The sequence below is a fragment of the Eumetopias jubatus genome, unplaced genomic scaffold (genome assembly GCF_037043125.1).
Source record: "Eumetopias jubatus isolate StellerSeaLion01/CBP00866 unplaced genomic scaffold, mEumJub1_p1.0 scaffold_10, whole genome shotgun sequence".
NCBI classification, from domain to species: domain Eukaryota; kingdom Metazoa; phylum Chordata; class Mammalia; order Carnivora; family Otariidae; genus Eumetopias; species Eumetopias jubatus.
In genome coordinates, this window is record NW_028274816.1 from 36,076,523 (window position 1) to 36,099,524 (window position 23,002).

The 23,002-nt window shown below is 45.5% G+C and overlaps 1 protein-coding gene across 1 annotated transcript in view; it reads left to right on the top strand.

Annotated features, from left to right (window-relative positions):
* USP10 (ubiquitin specific peptidase 10) overlaps window positions 1-23,002 on the top strand; it is a 75,805-nt gene that overhangs the window by 49,224 nt on the left and 3,579 nt on the right. The window contains exons 5-13 of the mRNA XM_028095418.2: window positions 9,523-9,614; window positions 10,143-10,252; window positions 10,670-10,725; window positions 10,957-11,060; window positions 13,423-13,522; window positions 14,459-14,636; window positions 17,267-17,432; window positions 20,302-20,446; window positions 22,225-22,290. Of these exons, the coding sequence (XP_027951219.1) occupies window positions 9,523-9,614; window positions 10,143-10,252; window positions 10,670-10,725; window positions 10,957-11,060; window positions 13,423-13,522; window positions 14,459-14,636; window positions 17,267-17,432; window positions 20,302-20,446; window positions 22,225-22,290 (1,017 nt within the window). The remainder of the gene's footprint in view (window positions 1-9,522; window positions 9,615-10,142; window positions 10,253-10,669; window positions 10,726-10,956; window positions 11,061-13,422; window positions 13,523-14,458; window positions 14,637-17,266; window positions 17,433-20,301; window positions 20,447-22,224; window positions 22,291-23,002) is intronic.

A 23,002-nucleotide genomic window follows, 5' to 3' on the forward strand; every position in this document is an offset into this window, starting at 1 on the left:
AGTTCCATCAACACATCCTTTTGAATAATCTTGGTGCCTCGAGTTCTCTTGAAATAAGAAAATTGGTAGGCCAGTCATTTTGGGCTTTATATATATGTTTTTTAAAGTTAGGTGGACAACTTTTGGAATGTATTCATTGCAAGAGAAAGCTGTCACAGGATAAGGTGGTGTAAACCTTCATATAGATCAGTATGTTAAAAGTTTTATTTTTAAACTCTGTATGAGAAATGCATTAGTGGGATGCTTTTAAAAATGTGCATTCTAAGTTCAAAGTTATGAAGGTGTTATACTTCTGTTCCTAAAAACCTCCCATTTCTAGGAAATTTTCTCACTGTTTAAGAAAAACTTCATTTTGAATGTTTTGAAACATTTTAATCCTGTGACTTTAAAGGTGGTTTGATACATAGTTTGCTATGTTGTACATTTGTTAAAATCTCACCTGCTCATATCTGTTCACTTGCAGGTAACCTGCTGTGGAGGCTCTCAGCTACTCGTATGGGGGCGGGGGAGAGCATTGCTGGGCACAGTCCAAGTATTTGTGAGTTGAGGCAGTGCCTCCCCAGCAGGTTTATTTCCTTAATCCTATGATTAGTCCACTTAAGAAGATGTTTTACTTATCTGAGCAAAACTGTAGTTCTTTTTAAAATACTTCATTCTTTTGAGCCTTTTTACGGAGCCTTAGAAATCTGGAACGTAGCTGCTGACAGTTTTGAGTGGTGCTTCCTATAAAACCATGCAGCAGCGGCGCCGACACTAAATGACTCTTGGGATCACACACAACTTAGGTGAAGTGGTGCTGCTTAGAAGTTTTCCTCTTTGTCATATTCTCCTACGTAGAGGTTTACTTTATAAAAATGATGAACTATATTCAGTTTGTTATAAGTAAGATCCACTACCACAAACTTCCCTTGAATCGGCATGCTTTTAAGTGTAGGCTCACTTGTTTTAAACAGCACTTAACTGTGTGAGATTCTAGTTCCATTAAAAGATCTCTTGATTGATGTTGGTTTTCCTAGAATTAGCATAAGCATCTAACTGGTTCTACTAAGAGAGTAATTTTTATGTTTGTTGATTATATTTATTAACTATGGGGAAAGAGGGAGCATTTCAGACATCAAGTTTGGTTTTTTTGAATTCTTAGAATAATATCAATATCCACAGTTGATTTTTTTTTAAGCCCAGATTCATTTATTTTGGATGTCCACATTTCTGCATTCTCTGCCCTATCATTAAGTCTGTGCTTCATGAATGCCAACTAATTTTTGTATAACCACCAGTGAAATACAAAATAGGACACACCAACTGTAAACAAAGAATAAGAACACCATATAAGGCATTTTGAACGGAAATACAGCCAGCTCGTGACTTCTTGTAACTGTTTATCCATTACTTTAGCGGGTTCTGCTTTCACTTTCTTGGTTTAGACTGTCAACATTTTGCTTCCATTGGCTGTTTCTTCTTAAGTGTAAACTCTGATTTAAGGAGTTGGAAGGGCAGAGGACTTGTCCTGAGGTGCTGAGTGCCTTGCCCAGCCCCGCGGGAAGTAGGCAGTGACTCAGAAGCCTGCATGGACTTGCAGAGGGGTCCTTGTTTCAGCGAGTGGTTATTGTCATTCGGAGAGGGAGTATTTTCCACTTTTCAGTAGGAACAACTGAACCAGGAGGTGAGAACAAGAAACTTGAAAATCTTAGTAGTTTGTATTTGAAAGTGGTTGCAAAATACTAGATTTGTCCACGTTCGAGAGTAAGTGTGACGAACGCAGGTAGCACGGGGATCGCCGGCACCCGTAGCCGGGGCCACGCATGTGACCTTGCGGTGAAGCACACGTGTCCTTGTGATGAACGCTTGCCTTCCTGGGTTTTTACTAAGAAACGTTTGTCATATCCCAAACCTAAATTGTATCAAAGGCTTTTGAATCACAAAAAGAGCTATTTTGTATTTTATGTTTTGCTTTCAAAATCTCGCATCCATGTATTTTGTTTTACAGGAGTGGAAGTAATGGTGGGCAAGGAGAAGGACTAGGCTGAAGGCCCACATAAAATGAGTCACAATTTCAGTGGAAAGAGAACGAAGTAAACTGAGGTCTTTGACAGCTCTAAAAAAATCTTTTCTGTGAGGGAATTGAAACACCTAGTCATACCATTTATTACGAGTTTTAGTCAAAACCTATTTAATATATGATTTTGCACAGTAGTTTTATATCGAAGATTTGTTCCTAGAGAGCAACAAAATCATTATAAGTTGGATCTGCTCAGAAAAATGAATTCCTGTGTCTGTATTTATTTTAAATGTAAACAAATACAAACCTTGTGATCATTTTTGGTGGCTTATATTTATACTTAACGTCTTCTTTGGTAAATGTTTTCTTAAATATTTTGCATTTCCTTTTCAAATTGTCCAAAATAGCAAAGGTAGTGATAATGTAGCATACCCTAAGCTGAAAAGGTATAGCACCTGTTTGTAGGAATCCATGCCTGTGCGTGGAGAGTTCAGTCCCTATCTGATTCAGTGTGTGTATATTCTTGCTGGTATTTATGATGTCTCTGTCTTCTAGAACTGAATTGAGACCCCTCCAGTTATAAAGCATACGTTGATTTACAGCCAGTAGACAGCTACAGCCAGTAGACAGCGGTACTTATTGGTTACTTTGCTGTTCTCCACCTGATTAGGTAGCCAAGCTAGCTAGAAGTGAGGTAAGGAGGAAAACAGAAACACTTGCAGGATGTTCTGGGTAGTTGAGGAAGGGGACAGAAAAGCAGGTCAGCAGCATCAGAATGTTGATTACAGGCCACATATTTGGCCTTAAGAATCAAGGAGAGTTCTTAACCTTGTATTTTCATAGGACTTAAATGGTAATGTGACCTCTACATCCGATTTTAGGAAAACAAAATTTGATGCGTAAAGTACATGTAAAAATAATCCTACCTTATATTGACTTAAAAGTTCACAGTGCAAGTGTTGCCACTGAGTTTGTAAATCATTTCATTGGAATGATTTGTGGCAACATATGCGGGCTACTGTGTATGTCTTGAATTATGAGAAAGGCTGTTTAACCACTCAGGGTTTTCTGTACGTTGGCAGATTTCATAAGAAAGTTGAATTTTAATTCAGCCATCTAATATTTAAATTGTTACGAAAGTGAAGACACCAGTTTCAGTTTTGTACCTTTCATGTGTTATGGAGTCATTCTGGCCTTCTGTGCGGCTCTGGTTACATTGTTCTGGGCAGCCCCACCAGCCGTGTGAGAGGGTGGGTCGAGGAGGCCGTCCTCCCTAAGGTTGCTGTCTCAGTGGATCTAAGTAGTAAGTCACATGGACAATAATGAATTGGAAAGGCCTCTGGAGAAGTTTTACTACAGTCAACTTCTGATTTTTTGTCCTAAAAGAAGGTGAGATAGAGAACCAGCAGTGATGACTTTGCTTGCAGCACAGGTCAGTCTTCGAGCTTCAAGCTCAGGAAGTACCCTGCCTTCTGTCCTTTGGCAGCGCCCTGCCTGGCTTTAATGCTTTTGACCTCAGTAATTACAGTGCTTGTTGGACTTTAGGATAGGAATACAATAGTAAATGGAACTGGAGCCAAGAGTTACACCAAAACATTAAAAGCAGTTATCATCCTGGCTTGTCTGCAAGTCCAGAATAATTCACTTGAATTATAGCAGCAGGATTCAGTAATAGTGACAGGTGACTGTGGACAAGAATAAGGATTATCAGTATATGCACGTGCGCATGTGTGTGTTTCACTAGGCGGGAGAAGAGGAGGGAGCACACTGACATACTTTGTCAAATGTTGGTGTCTGGCTCAGTTTATGGTTACTGAAATTCTTGAGGGGGAAAGGCCCAATATATGCTATGTTACAAAACCAAAACTTGATATTGTTTCGATATTTGCTTCTTAAGAGAAAATCCTAGACAAAATATTTTTTACAAGCTTTTATATCTTTTGAAATAGAACTATGTATAGTCACAAAATGTTTTATACTTTAATGTAACTTATTAGAGTACTGAAAACGGTTGGTTCACTTAAAGTTTCCCATAAATTTTCTTTCTCTTTCTCTTCCCGTCTACATCAGTTTTTTCCCCTAGATTGATTTTTAAAGATTTTATTTATTTATTTTACAGAGGGAGACACAGCGAGAGAGGGAACACAAGCAGGGGGAGTGGGAGAGGGAGAAGCAGGCTTTCTGCTGAGCAGGGAGCCCGACGTGGGGCTCAATCCCAGGAACCTGAGATCATGACCTGAGCCAAAGGCAGATGCTTAACGACTGAGCCACCCAGGCACCCCTGATTTATTTATTTTAGAGAGAGAGAGAGGGGGATCCCGTGAGAGTGAGTGGTAGGGAGGGGCAGAGGGAGCAGGGGAGAAATCCTCAAGCTGACTCCGCCATGAGCACAGAGCCTGACGGGTTCGATACGGGACTCAGTCCCAGGACCCTGAGATCATGACCTGAGCTGAAATCAAGAGCTGGATGCTTAACCGACTGAGCCACCCAGGCGCCCCAGTTCTTCATTTTCTCATAAGGATTATTAGCGCCTGTGATGAGCTGGCCGTCCTGCTAGGTGTTCTCTAGACATCTATTACATTGTTTCGTGTCTTCACTGCAGCTGGGAATGGTGCGGCTTGCTGGCTCTGTTATAAGGGAGGAGAGAGGTCTTCCGTTCCAGGTTGCAGAATGAAGTGGCAGAGCCAGGCTTTGAACTCTGGTTGTCTGGTTTGTCTTCCTGGGCTCTTGTCTCCTTCATGGGGGCACCTGGAGGCTTTGTGAACGAAGAATGACTTTCAAAGTTCCCTGGGTCATTTCTAATAAGCTCGAATGGAGTCATTTACCATAACCAACAACTTTAGTCTCCAGGTGTTTAATGCACCCCCTGTACTCTTAATAAGTACTTTTTGTAGGGTCAGTGAGTAATGATCGGCCTTGTCATGAGTGTCGTCTAAAGAATAAGGGCAGGCACAGATGTCTCCTCTTAGTAGCAGAAAGAGCAGTAATCATTCGCAGAGGAGTTTGGGGTCCAGGGGCCAGTAGGAGATCTGCTGGAACCTTGGGATGGCAGGATGAGGCTGGGACAAAGAAGGCCTGGAAGTTCTGTTACCTGGCCAGGGAGGACTCAGCAGAGCAGTGAGCAGTGTGAGGGAGTTGCCTGGAAGGAGCTGCACACCTCTGATACAAGGTGGAGTCCATGGTGCCTGCTGCCATGGAGGAAGGCCATGTCCTGCTCTAGGTGCCTTCAGGGAAGGCTGCTTCCATTCTAGTCTGTCCGTCTTACTTTGAGAGTAGTGTTTAGGCTAGCTGGAAGACACTAACGACAGAGTGACACTCTATTTTAGCTTATGTAAGACTTTCCAGTGTAGAGAAAGTTTTTCTAGAATAGTACCATAATGATTAAGGAAAATCTAGATTGTTCAGTGTTCTCTGCATGTTCTGAGTCTATAAAGATACTAATCTACAAACTTATGACTGTTATACCAGAGGCTCTTTTTTAAAAGATTTATTTTAGAGAGCACTGAGAGAGTGAGTGAACAGGGGGAGGACCAGAGGGAGAAAGAAAATCTCAAGCAGACTCCCCACTGAGCGCAGAGAGCCCAACGCGGGGCTCGATCCCCGGGACCCTGAGATCACGGCCAGAAGTGAAATCAAGAGTTGGCTGCTCAACCGACTGAGCCACTAGGCGCCCCGTACCAGCGGCTCTTTTATTTATTTATTTATTTTAATTTAAAAATATTTATTTGAGAGACTGAGAGAGAGCAAGAGAGCATGAGAGGGGGGAGGGCCAGAGGGAGAAGCACACTCCCTTCTGAGCGGGGAGTCTGATGCAGGACTCAGTCCTGGAACTCCAGGATCATGACCTGAGCCTTTCAAAGGCAGACGCTTAACTGACCCACCACGTACCCCTGTACCAGAGGCTCTTTTGGAAGAATGTTAAAGACTTGAAGCTAGTTCAGTACATTCTCTGATAAATGTCCCGAGTGTCATATTGTTCCACATTGTGTGTCTGAGTTTTGGCCTTGTTCATTTTGTGGATAGATGGCTATTTGGAATGTTTTGTTACTTGCAGTTATTGAGCAAACCACTAGGTGATGCTGAGAGACTTGAGTTTAAGATTGTAGAAACCAAACAGTGAAACTGCTTTTTTCCTGCCTGTTCCTTAAAATAAGTGAACCCAAAACAATGGCCAGAAGCTGGTATTGCTTCAAGGGAAGGGTTGATGTAGAAACTAAAGGTTTCTGTCCAACCAGTACACGCTGCTTCCCAGATAAATGATGGAAAGAAGTCAGCTACTGGTTAGTTTTAAATTGGATATATTCTGATTCCGTAGGCTTGAGTGTTTCACCCTGCAGGTGTGCGCGTTATTCTGGGCATGTAGCTCAGTAACAAACCTAAGAGGAGATGCGTTTTCCTGTGGAGCTTAGAGCAGTTAGTTCTTGATATTTTTGCACCTGTTTCCCTCTTGAGAATGGAGTTGGCCTTGTCATAAGTTATTTTTTTTTGTTTCATAAGATACTAATTCAAAGTACTTTTGACCAGCTATAAACATGTTTTTGAATCTGTTGAGACAGTTAACATGGGAGGGAAGTTTCAGACCTTATATTTCAGTCCCTGGTCATTTTCTTTCCGTTTTCCTTCAGTGTCTGTACTAAATAGGGATTACTGTCCCTAAACTACGCACCCCCCCCATCTTTGCCCCTACCCCCACCCTAGAAGATGTTGCTCTTTTCCTATCATCAGAAGAAATTGAGGCTACTGTTTCCTGTGTTCCCCCACCATAAACTGTGGTGAGTCTCCCCTTCCCGGCTCCCTCCCTCACACAGTCCTGTGAGCCTCTTAGTGACCCCATCCTGTCTCACTCGGGCCTGCTTCGGGCGGCTCCACTCTGTGCTTCCCTCTTTGGAGCCCTAGAACCTGCTTCCACCTCCACTATGAATTCAAACTGCCCTGTCCTTCTAGATGGTACAGGTTCTTCTTGGCTTGTCCCTTAGACATGGCTGGTACTTAGGACTCCTGACACATCACTCCTCTTGACATATGTGTCGTCAGGATGTATAGTGCCAGCCCCAAGTTTTGGTGTGTGTGTGTGTGTGTGTGTGTGTGTGTGTAGATCTGTTACTTGCTGCTCTATGGGTGTAAGTACACTGTTGACTGGTGTAATCTGGGTACCTCTTATCAGCGCCTCTGAAACTAAACTTGTGATCTCATCACTGTACAAAACAAAAAAAAACCTACTCCTCCGGATGGAAGGCACCATCACCCCAGCCAGGGCCCTTGTGGTGTCAGCTGCTCTTTGCTGTCGTTGGCCCCTGGCCGCCTCACGGTTTCTCCAGTCTATGGATTGGGCTGAGCATCCCCTCCACGGATCCCCCTTCAGCTTAGCCTGCACTGGGTTTTCCCTTCTTCACTGGGCCATAAGCTCTCCTGCCGCAGGGCTGCCTCTTAGTCACCTCTGTGCTTCCAGGACCCAGTGCCCAGGCCGGGCTCAGCGAATGATAGCGGGTCATTTAACAAGAGGTCCTTGTGGTAGGAGGGCAGTTGATTTTGAGTCTCATGGTTATATAAAAACTTGATATGACTGTAGATATAAAAGTGCTATGGCAAAGATTCACAGGGTCATGCTAGAGTACTCATTTGGGATTGATGCTTATTTGAAAATGCACAGATTTTTTTTACGGAGTAATTATATTAAATAATTGCCAGTCTTTGGCACACACTGGAGAGAGTGGACTGTTGTGGCAACATGCGTCAGAGACAAGTGGACAGCTCCATTGTAAGTGGGAGGTCTCAAGCCCGTGAGGCAAGTTAGTACAGAAACCTTTGAGTGAAAGGGTGGTAGAGCGGAGCCTGTTACCTTGTGAGAGGGAGTACAGACCTGGGTCCCATGTCTGCTCGGGTGCACAGCCTTTACCAGTTCCCTAACCGTCTGGACCTCTGTGTTCTCACCTGTAAAGCGAGGAGGATAACCATGTCTCCTTGATAGGGTCGTGAGGATGATTATGAACAGTGTAGATGCGGCCCCCCAGCACAGTTTCACCACATGCCTCGTACTGTCTGTGCTGGGGGGGCTGCACGTGGAGCTTGTAGTTCAGTTCTCACTGATGTGGTCCGCACTGAAGTCCGGTACTGTGCCCCATGGTAGGAGAGAGATGAGAAGAGCTTTATAAGCCCAGACTAATTGAATAGATCCCATTGGGGTTTTTTGAGCCTGTAATGTTTTACTTTTCATAAATGGGAAAATTATTCTCTGTGCTTCCTCAGTTAGAGGAAAGAGGGCATTTACTCTCAGAGGAGGGAGGGAGGGAGGGAGTGTGTGTATGTGCGTGCATGCGGACATTAGAATTTTGCAAATTAACTTCTTCAGCTAATGCTTAAGTTTGAGACCTCCCAGTCCAGCTGTGTTTTGGAATTGAAAAGCTACTTTTGTTTGAGTGATGCCTTGGATGGATGCTGGCATCACATGTACACGTACTTACTTTTTCTTTTCTGGTACACAGTTTAAAAGTAAAGGGAGGCAGTGTGGAATGGCCACAGATCATGGATTTTAGGCCCTGGCTGCACTACATAGCTGCTGAGTGATCACAGGCAAGCTAGTTAACGTTTCCGAGACTCCGTTTCCTTACTGGTGAAAGGGGGATAGTTGTGGTTCTCCTGGATTACTAAGGATTAAGTGCAGCCAGTTTACAAGCGTAAGTTGTAAAGTGCTTGTTGAGTGTAGAAGGTGTCCATAACTTGTAGCTATCACTGGTACAAGATTCATAATGAGACATGGGAGACTTTGTCTTGTTTTAAAGTATTTCTGGAAAAAATATTTAAAGCATTTAATGAAAGTATTAAAGCATCATATGAACATGGCATTCACATCTTCTGAAGGCTGTAGAGAAGAGGGATGTCAGAGGATGAATCTGGGGATAAACGTGTTTCTAAATGGAGTAAGGGCATTCCGTCCTCCAACGTTCCATAAATTGGAATTCTATTGAAAAATACAATTTAGTATGAGACAGTTGTCTCGAAAAGGAGTATTGTCCCTCACTGAACAGTGGTCGATCGCCCACTGGTGCGTTGGGTGCCCTAGTAGGTGCTGGGGGTTCCCACTGGCTGAGGCTAGGGTTCTGCCTGTGGACTCCTCCGTAGCTGGTGTCTGAGGGCCTGCACTGTTAGCAAGGCCCGCCTCGCCCTCAGCGCGCCCGGGAGAAGCCTGTGTCTCTCAGATCTCTTTCACCTCTGTTAGCCATGTATCTCAGTCTTTTCTGCTTCTTGTTAAAATAGTTGTTGTGTTCCGCAGTTACATTCCCACAGAAAGATAAATAAATGTTGGTGTTCTTTGCGGTGGGGGGGGGGAGATACTTTTTAAAATTTTTAATCCTTAGGTATCGTACCTGGTGTTGGACAGCATGCAGCTTCCACACAATGTGCCTCCTCTTTGGATATGTGGTCTCTCGAAGGGGTTTTTATCACTCCGCCAGAGTATAAATTTACTTCCATGTTATTCACTAGATGTCATTAACTTCTTTAAATATGCTTCTTCACTCTTTCAGAGTTACTGGAGAATGTAACCCTAATACATAAACCAGTGTCATTGCAACCCCGTGGGCTGATCAATAAAGGAAACTGGTGCTACATTAATGCTGTATCCTTCTCAAGTGCTGTCCCAAGGCCGGCTGGCTGCACTTCTCTCTTCCTCCCGTGCCTTTGACTTCGTGCAGCTGCAGAGGGGCCTCTCCCCTAAAGTTTGAGTCCAAGAACTTGGTTCCTTGCTTAGTCTGCCTACCTTGCTTATAAACAGAGTTATTCCTGACCGCAAAAAAAGATGATTGTTGACTGGTGAGTGACAGAATCAGGCGACTTTTATTTTCATTAGCATGGCCCTGATGAATGGGGCAGCGTGTCCGCTTACAATTGGAAATGTTTTAATTGGTTTATCTTGGTCGAATCAAGTTTTTGTATGTAAATGCTGATTGCAGAGTAAACCCTTATGTGGAAGTCACAGGGCAGTTATCCTCATGGTTATTTAGTTTATTCCTTTTTATGTTTACATATGTAAGTCTTTCAGTGTCATTGGCTTATTTAGTTTTATATGCTTTGGGTTTAATGTACCTTTCAGAAATTTGGAGTGCCTGTTTCATTTCCTTTACACTTCCTTACTGCCAATACTTAGACACTGCAGGCACTGGTTGCTTGCCCTCCGATGTATCACCTGATGAAGTTCATTCCTCTCTATTCAAAAGTGCAAAGGCCTTGTACGTCGACACCCATGATAGATAGCTTGTAAGTAAGGTGCTTACAAATGTGTTAATGGGCTGGGTTTTTACACCTCTGATAATTTGAACTCAAATGGTTTAGCAAGGTTCTTAATTTCTTGCAAGTGAGTCCTATAATTTTATTTTTTTAAAATGTACTGTTGTTTTTATGTGGAAGTTAACCAGAAATGGAATCGGAGCATTGTTTGTGTTCTTCAGATTCAGTAACGTAAGTGTAGTGTTTACCGGTGTGTGTATGTTACATAAAATGTACCAAACCCTTACAGAGAAAAGATTGAAGAACTCACTAGCTATTATAGCATTGGTTACTTAAAATTTGCCATCTTCATACTAAAATACTCTACTTAGCCATCGAGGCTCTTTAGTAAAAGTATGTCTTTTTAAAAGAAATGTACTAAACTTTTGTTTTCCCCCATGTTTATAGTGTTCGGCTAATGAATGAGTTTACTAATATGCCAGTACCTCCAAAACCCAGACAAGGTGAGTAAAAATGAGGTCTTCATGCCCATTACATATGGACTGTTAGGAGATAAGATGACTGACTGTCATAAGTTCGGTCTTGTTGGAAAGAAAATGTCTTCAAAATGCGAGATGTTACACCTGTGCTCTTCTCAGCACTGCGTGCGGGTGGAGGGGAGTTCTGGTCATGCTGCTTTTCATCATCTTGACTTGGTTTTCATTATGAAAATCTGTGTCCTGTTTCCACTGCAGCTCTTGGGGATAAAATCGTGAGAGATATCCGCCCTGGAGCTGCTTTCGAACCTACGTATATTTACAGACTTCTGACAGTCATCAAGTCGAGCCTGTCTGAGAAGGTTTGGCATTGCTCTCATGTAGCCCGTAGAAAGTTGGCCTCTTGCTTCGATCTGTGCCCGCACCATTGCCTGTTCAGTGCTCGTTCTGCGCTGTCAGTGCTGGGGTTGGGTGGGTCTTCAGTAGATCTGGGCCTGTTAACGGGGTCAGTTGCTTGAATGAATATTAAAAGTATCATCAGGGCCAGCTCATGCGTCATTTACTGTGCACCAAGTACTCTTGTAAGTTCTTTCCATATGTTAGCTTGCTTAACCCTGTGAGTAAAGTGTGGTTGTCTCCTTTACATTTGAGAAAAGTGAGATCCTTGTCCAAGGTCACACAGCTCCTAAGTACAGAGCCTGGCGTTATAGTCAGCTCCTTAATCACTGCGCTGCCTCTTAGAGTTTGGTCATTGTGCCTGGAATCGGGGCAGCCTTCAGGAGAGCTAGGTCTTCATCATACTCACACGTTTCTAGTAGCTGCTTGCCTCTTTCATCTACATCTGTGGTCATACGCTTTGCTCCTGAAGGCATGGGACCGAGGGTCAAGGAAGTCTGTGTAGAGATTGTGATGAGTCAGTATAAGCATTTGAAATGATGTTTAGGGAAATTATTCAGAAAGAAAAATCATCAAAACAATTGCGTTAAAGCTGAGTAAAGCAATACTGAAGCTCCTTGTTCTGAGGAAGGGTGAATGGCCAGGACAGTGTAGTGGGGTACCACCGGGGATGCTTTACTGCTCCTGTTGTAGCTGTTGGTGCTTAGCTTGAAATTTACGTTTCCCAGGTAGTGAGAAAGGTACAGAATGTTAGGAATGCAGAAATGGATTAAACTGTGCCCTCTGCCCTCAAAGACCTCACCTGTCCGATAGGGGAATTAGATCTATCATCCAAGGAAACAGACCTGCAAGAGAAGTACTAAAATAGATGCAGACGCCGATGCTTTAGAAGCCAGAGGAGGGCCGTCCAGCTCAGGTGGAGGCAGAGGTAAAGCAGTGAATTTTAGGGGGGCATCCTGTGGTCAAGCCCCACCGAGATCCTGCTCCGAAGTTATGTTCATGGAGAGAGGTGTCTTTCAGAGTTACATGAATATTGGCTCTGTTGGGTCCCTCACACCACCCTCCGATTTAGTGATTCGATGGAAGGACTCACAGGACTCAGAAGCTGTTGTTCTCACAGGATTTAGTGCAGGGACACTAAAGCAAGATCAGACATCCATGGGAAACCTTGAAACTCCTCTCCCGGTGCAGCAGGAGAACGCACTTAATTTCTCAGCATCAGTGTGTGACAGCACATGTGAAAATGTCTGCTGTGGAAGTGCATGGGAGACTCCCAGGGGTTTTACCAAGGGCTGGTCACGTAGGCATCCTCTGCCTAGCGCAAACCAAAATTCCATACTTGCAGAGGGAAAGCAGGTGTGCACCATAAACCACACTGCGCCATTTCGGCATAGTCCCTTTTCACTTCTTGGAATTGGGGGGGGGATCCCTCCCCAAATCCAACTTCCCAGACGCCAACCAGGGACCAACCCAGCAAGCAGGCCTTTCCAGGAACTGTAGCCTCGTGCCTGCTCTGTCAACTCTTTCTGCATCTTGAGCTAGCCAGTTTCTGCCCTTTTCCACACACGCAGGGCGTACTCAACTCTGAACATCTGTCTGTTTAGAGCTGCAGTCCTGTGTGGAACACATATGCCCGGAGACTGCAAGAAGACGACTTTGAAAATCCTTGGAACATGTGGTTATTCTCCAAAGAATGAAACGGGAACTAATCCCAAGATTATAAGACAAATAAGTGACTGTTGCATGACTCATCTATAAATGATTTTGCTGGTGTGTGTGTGTGTGTGTGTATACAACTGTTAGCTAAATCTTTGAATCAATAGAGCTTTTCACATATAATTTGGGTCCTTTCCTCTATAGTTGCCCATCATCAAAAATAGAAGGAGACACACAGGGCTGCTATTCACAACTCCTAGTGTGACCGTTAGCCCCTGAGGTTGTGCAGTGTGGTGGCCCTAGACCTCTAGTTCCTGTTCTTCTATTTCATGTCAACAAGAGAGCAACTGTTAAATAACTTTTTTTTATCAGATAGGTAATGTATATTTATTGTAGAAAATTTAAAAATACAAAAAAAACCCCAATAAATAAAAATCCCTACTCATTCTGTACTCAGACATAAAGGTGTACTTGCCCCCCCATCCTCATTCCTCTCAGCCTACCCATTTCAGTGGTCCAAAGGAGAGCTCATATGATTTTGGGAAACACTTTACATTAAATCTTGTTGAAAATTTAAGAGGAGACCTAGTGTGAATATGCAGGTATAATATTCCCTGCAATCCTTGCATGGTGATCAGTTAAAATTAATGTGCTCACGTCTGGCTTTTTCAGGGTCGACAAGAAGATGCTGAGGAGTACTTAGGCTTCATTCTAAATGGACTTCATGAGGAAATGCTGAACCTAAAGAAACTCCTATCACCAAATAATGAAAGTAGGTTGTGGTCTATTTGCCACAAAACTGTGTGAGAACTTTTCCTTAAGAATTCCTTTTGAGGGGCGCCTGGGTGGCTCAGTTGTTGGGCGTCTGCCTTCGGCTCAGGTCATGGTCCCAGGGTCCTGGGATCGGGCTCCCTGCTCGGCAGGAGGCCTGCTTCTCCCTCTCCCACTGCCCTTGCTTGTGTTCTCTCTCTCGCTGTGTCTGTCTCTGTCAAATAAAATCTTTCAAAAAAAAAATTCCTTTTGAACAGATGTCACCTGCTCATGTAGTATGTTGCTTTCCCCCCACCCCGGTCATTGACCCTTCGAGTCACTCTCTCACTAGGGCGAGTCTGGTATCTTTACATTGCTTACTTTATAGGCCATTGCGAATGTTCTACTTGGATAAATTAAAATATATCCAGAACCTTTGCTTTTTTCCCTTCAACTCTTAATTAGGAAAATGATGAAACATACAGAAAAGCTGGGAGAATAGTTGGTGAATACCTGTATCAGCGCTGGATTCTGCGTCTGCTAACATGTCATGCTTTGTCTCTCTGTCCCCAAGCACAGTTTCCTGAGTGACACAAATTAAGTTGCAGATACCAGTTCGCCCCTAAATGCCAAAGCATGCATTTCCTGAAGATGAGGATATTCTCCTGCATGACCAAAGCCCCTTATCGAATTAGGAAAACTGGCTTTGATTACACAGTAATGCCTACTTTCCAGTGCACCTTCAGATTTCTCAGTTCTAAGCATGCTGTCTTTGGTGGTTCATGCAACCAGGGGTCCAGCGGATGTACGTGCTGCATTTGTTCTGAATGTAGGACACACCCTGATTTCACTTTTAAATCTAACTCTGTGCAGGTGGCTTATGTAGAACCTTACTTTAAAACATTTTTTTGCTGTTATTGTTGCCGGTGGTAGTTTAAGTGAACTGTCTCCTTTTCAGAACTCACCATTTCCAATGGACCCAAAAGCCACTTAGTGAATGAAGACGAGCAGGAAGAACCAGGCGAAGGAAGTGAGGACGAATGGGAGCAAGTGGGCCCCAGAAATAAGACTTCAGTCACTCGCCATGCGGAGTTTGTTCAGACCCCAATCACTGGCATTTTTGGTGGACACATCAGGTTTATGCTTTTCTGGAATACTTTAGTGCTTGCCTTTTTCAGGGTTTGGCCGTTTTACTGAAGGGGGAAGGTATAAGACGTGTCTAAGAAATTTTGGACTCGATGGCTTGCCTTTACGCCTCTGTGCCCACTCTGTCCCTGCACTTCTCTGTGCTTCTCCTGCCTAGTGCTTTCCCTGCTCCCGCCCCGCACGGCCCCTCGGCACAGGGCGCTGGCCCCTAGGGCTCGGCGGCCGCCGGTCACCCCTGCTCCCTCACTCCGTCAGCAGTGCATTCCCTCAGGCCAGCTGCTCACCCCTAGGTAGGAAGAGAAAGACTTAAGTTGAAATACATGTTTTGTGTCTACTGGAGGAATATTAGGCGCCAGAACCAAGGGCGCTAGAAAGGTAAGGGAGTGTGGAGGGAGATAGTTCTACGTAAAGGGGCACATGGGACCTCCTAGAGTGCCTGGGCCCCTCCTCTGTCCCAGTTCCCGTAAACCAGCTGCTCCTTGCTCTTTCATGACGTCCTTCTAGAAGGCTTTTATTTGATTGCGTTTGGAGCTGTTCAGGACCACCGTGATGTGGGACTCAGGAGCATGGGGGCCGTCTCCAAGGCTGTTCAGTCATACCAAGTCCCAGAGGGCCTTGTTAGGGCAGGATTTCCTCTCGGAAGGCCTCGAGTTGTATCCTACAAGGGTGGTTTTTTTAGTGAGACTCAGTCTTCGCTTGTCCCAAATACTTTGTATCCAAAAGAAGTAACGCCCTTTCCAAGGCATGGAAAGTTAGTTGGGTCTTTCTCTGCTCTGATACAACTTAGGTTGAGCCCCTTTCAATAGGCTAATAAAACCTCAGCATGTCCTCTGGCTCCTTCACAAGCCAGTCAGTGCTGCTGTGTCGGACAGGATTCAGAAGCCAGTTATGCCACCTTGTCACCCTGAACAAGTCATTTCTGTGCTCTTCAGTGTGTGCGCTAGAGCCTGTGGGCCCCTTTCTGTTCTGGACTCTCCCCACGTCAGCCTTGTGGTCAGGTGTGCTCTGGGGAAACGCCCAGCCCCTGACTGCTCCCGCTGTAACTTGCTTTTGCCAGATGCGATTCCTTGGGCTGGGCCGTTTTGGGAAGGGAAGCAGGGATCCAGGTCAGGTGACAGCAGTGAGAGGAGGCTGTCCTGTGCCCTTAGCTCTGCATTAGACCTCTGGTGTTAGCATTCGTGGGCTGGTCCCTTAGGGATGGGAGAGAGGCTGAAGGAACAGCCTGGTGGGTATAATAGCAGCGCCACACCCGGCCATAGGTAGAGTATCAAAATTGCAAGGCCACTGAGGCCAACATTCCGGAAGAGCCTACACATGTTTGAAAATAACCAGTGGGAAAAACCAGAATCCACTTTGGAGAAATTTCTAGCTTGGCCTGCATGGCTCTGCCAGGCCTCTAGCCTCGGTGGTCTTTTTATGTTGAAATTGATTGTTGATATTTTTGAGAAACGATAAAGCAAAGATAGGAATTATTTTTTATAATTTAGGAAACTTCTGTGTGCAGTAGCCATCATGAAGCGCTTCCTTGTTCAGACAGCCGGAAGGTTTTTCTTTTAAAATTCACCCTCTTTGGGTGGGTTTTCACTTTCCCCAGAAAAACCAGCACCTTTCTTCACCTTTCCCCTCAGCCACGTGAGTAAAAAGTCCAGGATATTGGAGTCAAGAGGACCGCCTCTTGATTCCCTCACCAGTTTTAGTACCTTCTGCTCCCACTGCTGCTCTCGGAACCAGCGGAGTGGCTGTTGCTCCCACATCCGGACACTCGAAGGGAGGGCGCGTCACGGTGCATCCTAACACCGCGCTTTAGGAGAGCAGCGTGTGAACAGGACGCCCTTCAGCTTGCTCTTCACGGCGTCTGCTCCATAAAGCCTCAATACCCACGCACACCCATTTGATTCTGTTCATAAACTAGGTCACTCAGACTGCAGAAATGGAATTCCTTGTTGAGCTCCTGGAATGTTTCCTTGCTGGGGCTAAATGAGAGATGGGCCGAGCACACAAGTTTTACTCAGAAAAACTTAGAAAAAGAAAAATGAAATGAAAATCCAGCTAAGAAAACAAGGTTGAATTGGCACCCTTCTTCTTGAGGGTGGTAGGTAGCCTTGTTTCCTGGAATGTTAACTTATTTTTTATTATACACACCCTACTCCTCTTCTTTTGTAAGTCATTTTTGCAGGGGAAAAGTGCCATTAAAAATACTCTGTTTACCTTGGGGTTTCCTCTATTTTATTAGAACAGGCTATGATACTTTGAGAAAATGGAGAGTGTCAGCATTTCGAGGCCACGGCAGGATAGGCACATTTACTGACTGGTGTGTGAAATAAAGTCTGGAGTGGAGGTGAAGGAATTGGGAAGATGAACTATGTTTTCTTCTAGCATGCTTGTGCTGGGAGAATGATCAGCTGGTGGATAGTTGCTAGAAACACTTAGGAGGTGGTATTTAGCAGGATTATTTTTAAATTCAGTATATTTTTGTCGTTTCTGTTCTCTCTGGTTTTCTGAAAATGATTCTGAGCAGTCTCGTTTTCAGTTAATGCCTCTTCTCCTGCTGGCTCATCTTAACGGAGAATGGGAAGGAGTGGTCTCTTAACAGTGTTCTGTTTTTGTCTCTGCCTCTTAGGTCTGTGGTTTACCAGCAGAGTTCAAAGGAGTCGGCCACTTTGCAGCCATTCTTCACCTTGCAGCTGGACATCCAGTCTGACAGGATCCGGACAGTCCAGGATGCATTGGAGAGCTTGGTCGCAAGAGAATCTGTCCAGGGTTATACCACAAAAACCAAACAAGAGGTATACTAATAGTTGATGTTGAACGTTTGTGCTGAGGCACTCTGGCATGGTGGAAAGAGCACAGAAGAGCGAGGAAAAGTGCTTTTGCATTCTGCCTCTTAACCCCATTGCTTAACTGTTTTGGACTAAAAGTTTCCACATTTTTAGAATGAAATGGTTGAAACAGATGCTCCTATTGACCTCCTTTACCTCTAAACCATGTAACCCGAGGTAATGATCATTGGGATTATTTATCCTGAGCTACATTTAATTTTCTGGTAGTCTAATCACGATGTGGAAAAAAATCAGTACTACCTCTCACAGAGGCCAGATAGTTTCTTTACATCCCTGTCATAGAGCACAGTTTCCTGAGATTAGTTAGGAGAGAAAAGGGATTCCAAACATAGCTATTTTGCATTTAATGGTAGGTCTTCAGGGACATCAGCGAATAGAAAGTAGCTGTTTTCATGTCTGTTAGGTCTTTCATTTGATCTGAAAAGGATAAAAGCCTGAGTCTTTTAGTGTTCCGCAGTCAAGGGAAGTACACCCTCATGGGGTGTACTTGTCAGCCGAGTCAGGGGACGGGGAGAATATTCTGCTCTCGGAGAGCTTACTGGCCCCTGGGGTCCAGATGTACCAGCTGACGCCTGTTTTCCACTCTGTGGTCGATGGGGGTCTTCTCTGCTGAGATGGTGCTGGTGAATGCAGAAAAACGTACCGGGAGGGCACTGCAGGCTAGCTGGGGCAGCGCTTGTGTGAACAGTCCCTCGTGTCCCTAGGGAGCTTGCTGTAAGGAGACTGTGTGGCAGCTGAAGGTGCACGAAGAGTGGTTGTTGCCAGCACCTTCAGAGCCCAACGGTCCTCCCCTGGCTGGGTGGCTCACACTGGGAGAGCAGAGCGGAGGAGGACGTGGAGACCCTTCGGTCCATGTGGGGCCTCCTGCTTGGACTGATGAAGCCAGCCTCTTGGGAGATCCACACGTAGTTATGCCTAATCCTCCACCATGTTTTCTGACTTGCTTCCCACGGGCGCTTTTGTTTAAAAAATAAAAGTGGTAGGAGCGAGAGACAGAATCTTGGCACTTGGCTTAAGTGAATAAGCTGAGTCTGGCGGTGGAACTTAATGAGAAAGAGTGGGTATTTGTTTTGGGGGAGGTTGGTTTGTGTGGCTGCTGTGGCTCCGGAGGTGGCGTCGCTGTCCTGGCCCCTGTGCCTCTCTTCTCACTTGCTTTCCTGTGGACACCTGTGGGGGTTGTTGGGCTCTCCTCCTGCAGGTGGCTTTCTACCTTTCCCGGGCTGCCAGGAAAGCCCCCTCACGTGGCGGTTTTCGTCTCGCTCCTGCTGCAGTTAGCTGTGGACTTTGGGGAGGGTGCAGATGAGATAGAGGTGGAGAGCGTGAGGAGAAGGTGGCTTATTCTAGATGGCAGGTGGCGGAAGGATGCAGGAAAGAAGAGGCAATTCAGTGGAGCCTTGAGGAAGAAAATGGAACTGCTCACTGTCCCGGCTCCGTGATGGTGGTGGTGTGTTACCAGATCAAGAGCAAGAACACTCAGAAAAGCAGATACTTGAGAAAGGAAGAGTTTAGACAGTTCGTATGGGGTGGGGATATCTGGAAAGAGCAAGTATCACATTTTCTGGAATGTGATTTCTTTAAACTTACTTTTTAGAATACCTAGTTTAATATATTTATATTTTAAGGTCATAAGACTTTTTGCTGTGGGAACACACAATGAAAGTCCATGGGAAAATATGATTATACAAAATACTTGCTGTATAGAAAAGGTCTGGTTTTGTTGGACGAAGAAAAGTGTGTCTCAGTTTGTCTGGAAACCCTAAACACATGGAAGAATTTCAGATTAGTCACTTAATGAATTGCCTGAAAGCTTGAGGTCAGAATCCTGGGTTGCCAACACTGAGAAGCATCCCAGAGACACATTGGTCCAACTCTCGATTCACAGATGAAGCTGGAGTCCACTTGTCAGAGTCCTGGTTTTTAACTGTTGAGCTGTAGCCACACTTTTCCATCATTTACACATTCTTGTTGGGTGTGGAGACACCAGGATACAGACACAGGATGGGAATCTGGAGGCGTGTTGGGTGGTCCCACACCTGGGGTCAGAGTCTGGATGGGAAGCCAGGTGCCCATTAAGACACCCCCACCCAGATGGGTGTGTGGTCTTCCAAAAGCTTTCCTGGTTTCTTATCTGTGCAATCTTTTGGATTGTGACTCAAACAACTATTGGTGTCAGAAGTATTCTTCATGTAAATACAGGAAGCATCAAAGGGTTTATAAGTACAAAGAACAGTAAATAAAGGGAATAAGAATTGTTTGTGAGGATGCGTTTTAATGAAAAGCAGCATTTGTTAGACCTGTGAAAGCATATAAGGAGCACATAAATTGATAAAACTGAAACTTGTAAAACTAATGGTTAGAAGAGATGGCTTTTGGGTTATTTAGAACACTTAAGTTGAGAAACACTCTGGCCTCAGTTTGATTAATGCTGTAGGACTTACTGAAAAGCATGTTAATACATACATAATGTAAAGTCCTGACACTTAGCTTTTTAATTTTTGTGCCAATTCGTCATGAATGTCACAGAGCAAAGGTTCTTAATGTGGAGTTCACACATGGGCTCAGGGATCCATGGGATCTTCTGCAGTTGTGTTTAGAGGGATGTTTGCCGTTTTCTAAGAGGAGTGTTAGTAGCTCTCAAAAGGCCTCTTAGCAGAAAGTTAGATTTTCAGGAGCTCCCTCCACTCAGCAAGGATTGAGCAGTGCTGTCCTGCACCCTCGGGCCGTCGGCTCTCAGAGAGGGTCCTTGTATGACGGACATGCGTCTGCTGCTGCGTGAAGTAAGGTGCCGTGGGTCCTGCTCTGCTTTGTGCCTCAGGTGGAGATAAGTCGCAGAGTGACTCTGGAGAAGCTGCCCCCTGTTCTGGTGCTGCACCTCAAACGGTTTGTTTACGAGAAGACTGGTGGATGCCAGAAGCTCATCAAAAATATTGAATATCCTGTGGACTTGGAAATCAGTAAAGGTAACAAACATGCAGGGCGAAAGCATTCATGGTGACGGTTGTCCCGGGAATCTGTGAACTTGGCACTTAGTATTTCTGTATAATGTCGAGAGTAAGGAAGTTCTCTTTTAGGACTTTCTGGTTTTACGTTTCTTCGTTTACAACAGACCTCTATTAAAATTGGCACCAAAGTAGCTCTTGAAAAATAAAGGCAAAAATGAATAAACCATATGATCTTACTAGATTAGAAAAGTAGAGATTTTGTCCATCAAAATGAGCATCATTTTTTTAGAAACGTTTTATGGATTAGTGGTACAAAATCATTTTCTTTATACTAGGTGTTAACATCTCCCGCCCAGCCTGGTGAAGTAAGCTTTTTCAGTGAAGTGAGAGAATGTTGCCCATAGGCCCCTGGGGGTTCCTCCCAGCCTCTCATTGCAGTGACACTGGGTCAGGTCTGTGGCATTCTGTCAGCCACAAGTCTCTGCAGGTAACCGGGGCTCAGCAGCCTTGACGCATTTTGCCCAAAGCACCAGGTTCAGCTTGTCTTGGTAAAAGCGCAGCTTGAAGGAAAACTTTCCTTGAAAGTTTCGGGATTTGTGAAAAAGGTGCCATGCAGTCCTGGGCTTGATGGGGAACAAGCTGGAGGCAGACCTCCAAATAGTGAGGAGTGTGGAAGACGGGAAAGAGGCTGTGGGACATCATCCCTGGGTCTTGCAGAGGAACGAAGCTGCCGCGTCCCCCACCCCTCGCGTCCCCACCACACAGCACGACCACGCTCCACTCCTTCCCGGGCCCGGTGACTCCAGAACTGGGGGTAGTGGGCCTCACCTGAGCCCAGGCAGGGACGCTGCATTTCCGCAGCCAGTCTGCAGCTGGCGGCTCTGAGCCCTGGGCCAGGCTCCTGCCCCTCCCACCTTCACACGTGGAGCTGCTTCGTTCACAGGCAGCGTGTTTTCCTGATCCCATTTGAGAACCAGAAAGGGTAAGAAATGCCAGCTGAGAACCACATGCTGAGTCATCTGTGCTGTCAGGGAATGGGGAGCACGCACCGAGCCCAGTGGGCATCCTGTGCCCCGTACTCTTGCATCTTCCCTCATGCCCAGATTAACCGTTTGGACTGACTACATGGATTTTACTTACAGATCTTTTCTTGCTGGTTATATGTGTTTTTATATCAGCTGCCACTTTAAATGCTTTCTAGAAAGAGAAATGAGCGAAGGGAGAACCAGAGGCCCTGGTGGGGGTCGTGGGTGGGGGATGAGAGGGGCCGGCGGTAACGGCGGTGACGGGTCCGTCTGCAGGCGCGCTCCTCCTTCAGGTCGCCCCGGGGCCCCGAGAACAGGGCTGCCCGCCTGCCCAGCTGGTGGACCAGTGCCTCTTGGGAGAGACCATCTGACTCTCACACAGTGGAAGTTTTCTGGTCTGACTGACGAATAAAATGTTTTAATTCTAAGGTTTCCTGGGGCTATTTTGTTTTGTTGCAAAGTGGGCAGTGTTCTTCTTTTCCAGTGTTTAGAATATCTGCTTCTAAGGGGCTTCTAGCGTGAGCTCGGTGGGCTCAGTGTATTTCCTCTCTCTTTGCACCCGCTGGTTGCTGGTGACGTGCGTGGCTGCACTGCCCAACTGGCCCCCCAGGGGCAGGGCCTGCGTACCTGAGGGGAGGCCGTGGGTTCGTTTTCCTGCTTTGCCAGGTGGTGCGTGTGCATGGGGGCTGTCGTCCCCTCTTTGATTCTGTCGCTCTGAGCCTTTCTCTAAGTGCTTTTATAGACTGCAGCTGTCGGTATTTTGTTTTTCAGAACTGCTTTCTCCAGGGGTTAAAAATAAGAATTTTAAATGCCACAGAACCTATAGGCTGTTTGCAGGTAAGTAAATTTGTCTCTCATTTCCTTACTAAAGCAGTGATAAAAGGGCTTATGCCCAAGCACAGTTTGGCTATAATACCACCTAATACAGAGAATAGACTTCTCTACTGCTGTCCCCATGGGGCTTGCTAAGTCCATACCTTTTGAAAATGTGTGTTTGTCCTGACATCCGGTGCTTGAAATTTGACAGAATGTCCTTTTGGCTCTAAGTTGAATCCAGTCCTTGTTTAGCATCGTATCTGTCCTTGAGTCAGAGGGGCAAGTGTGAGGCCGCCAGGCTGGCAGTTTGAGGGTGCAACCTTTGCTGCGGCCGTCGTGGCAGCTGCGGGCAGCGCTGCCTGTCAGGGCGGTACCGTGGAGCGGCCTGCTTAGGTTAGGAGAGCGGGTCCCGCACGCATGCTCCGCCGGATGATCTCCCGCAGTGCGCTGGCTCACCTGGGCTCTTGGGCCGCCACACTCTGGCTCAGAGCCCTCCGAGCCCTCCGAGGGCCCCCCAGAACTGGGGGCCCTAACACCTCTCACCTCCTGGCCCCTTGTGTCCTTCCTTCTGCCGTCCTTCCTCTTTTATAGCCTGAGTCTTTTGGGCCTTTGAGGCTTTGTGTCTCTTTTGGTAGTCACCATTTACAATGACTGTGTGTACTTTCTGGCCTTTTTTATTAGAATTTCCTAACTCCTTTGTTATCCTTCCTTTTGTGTGGGCTTTGGTGAGCCT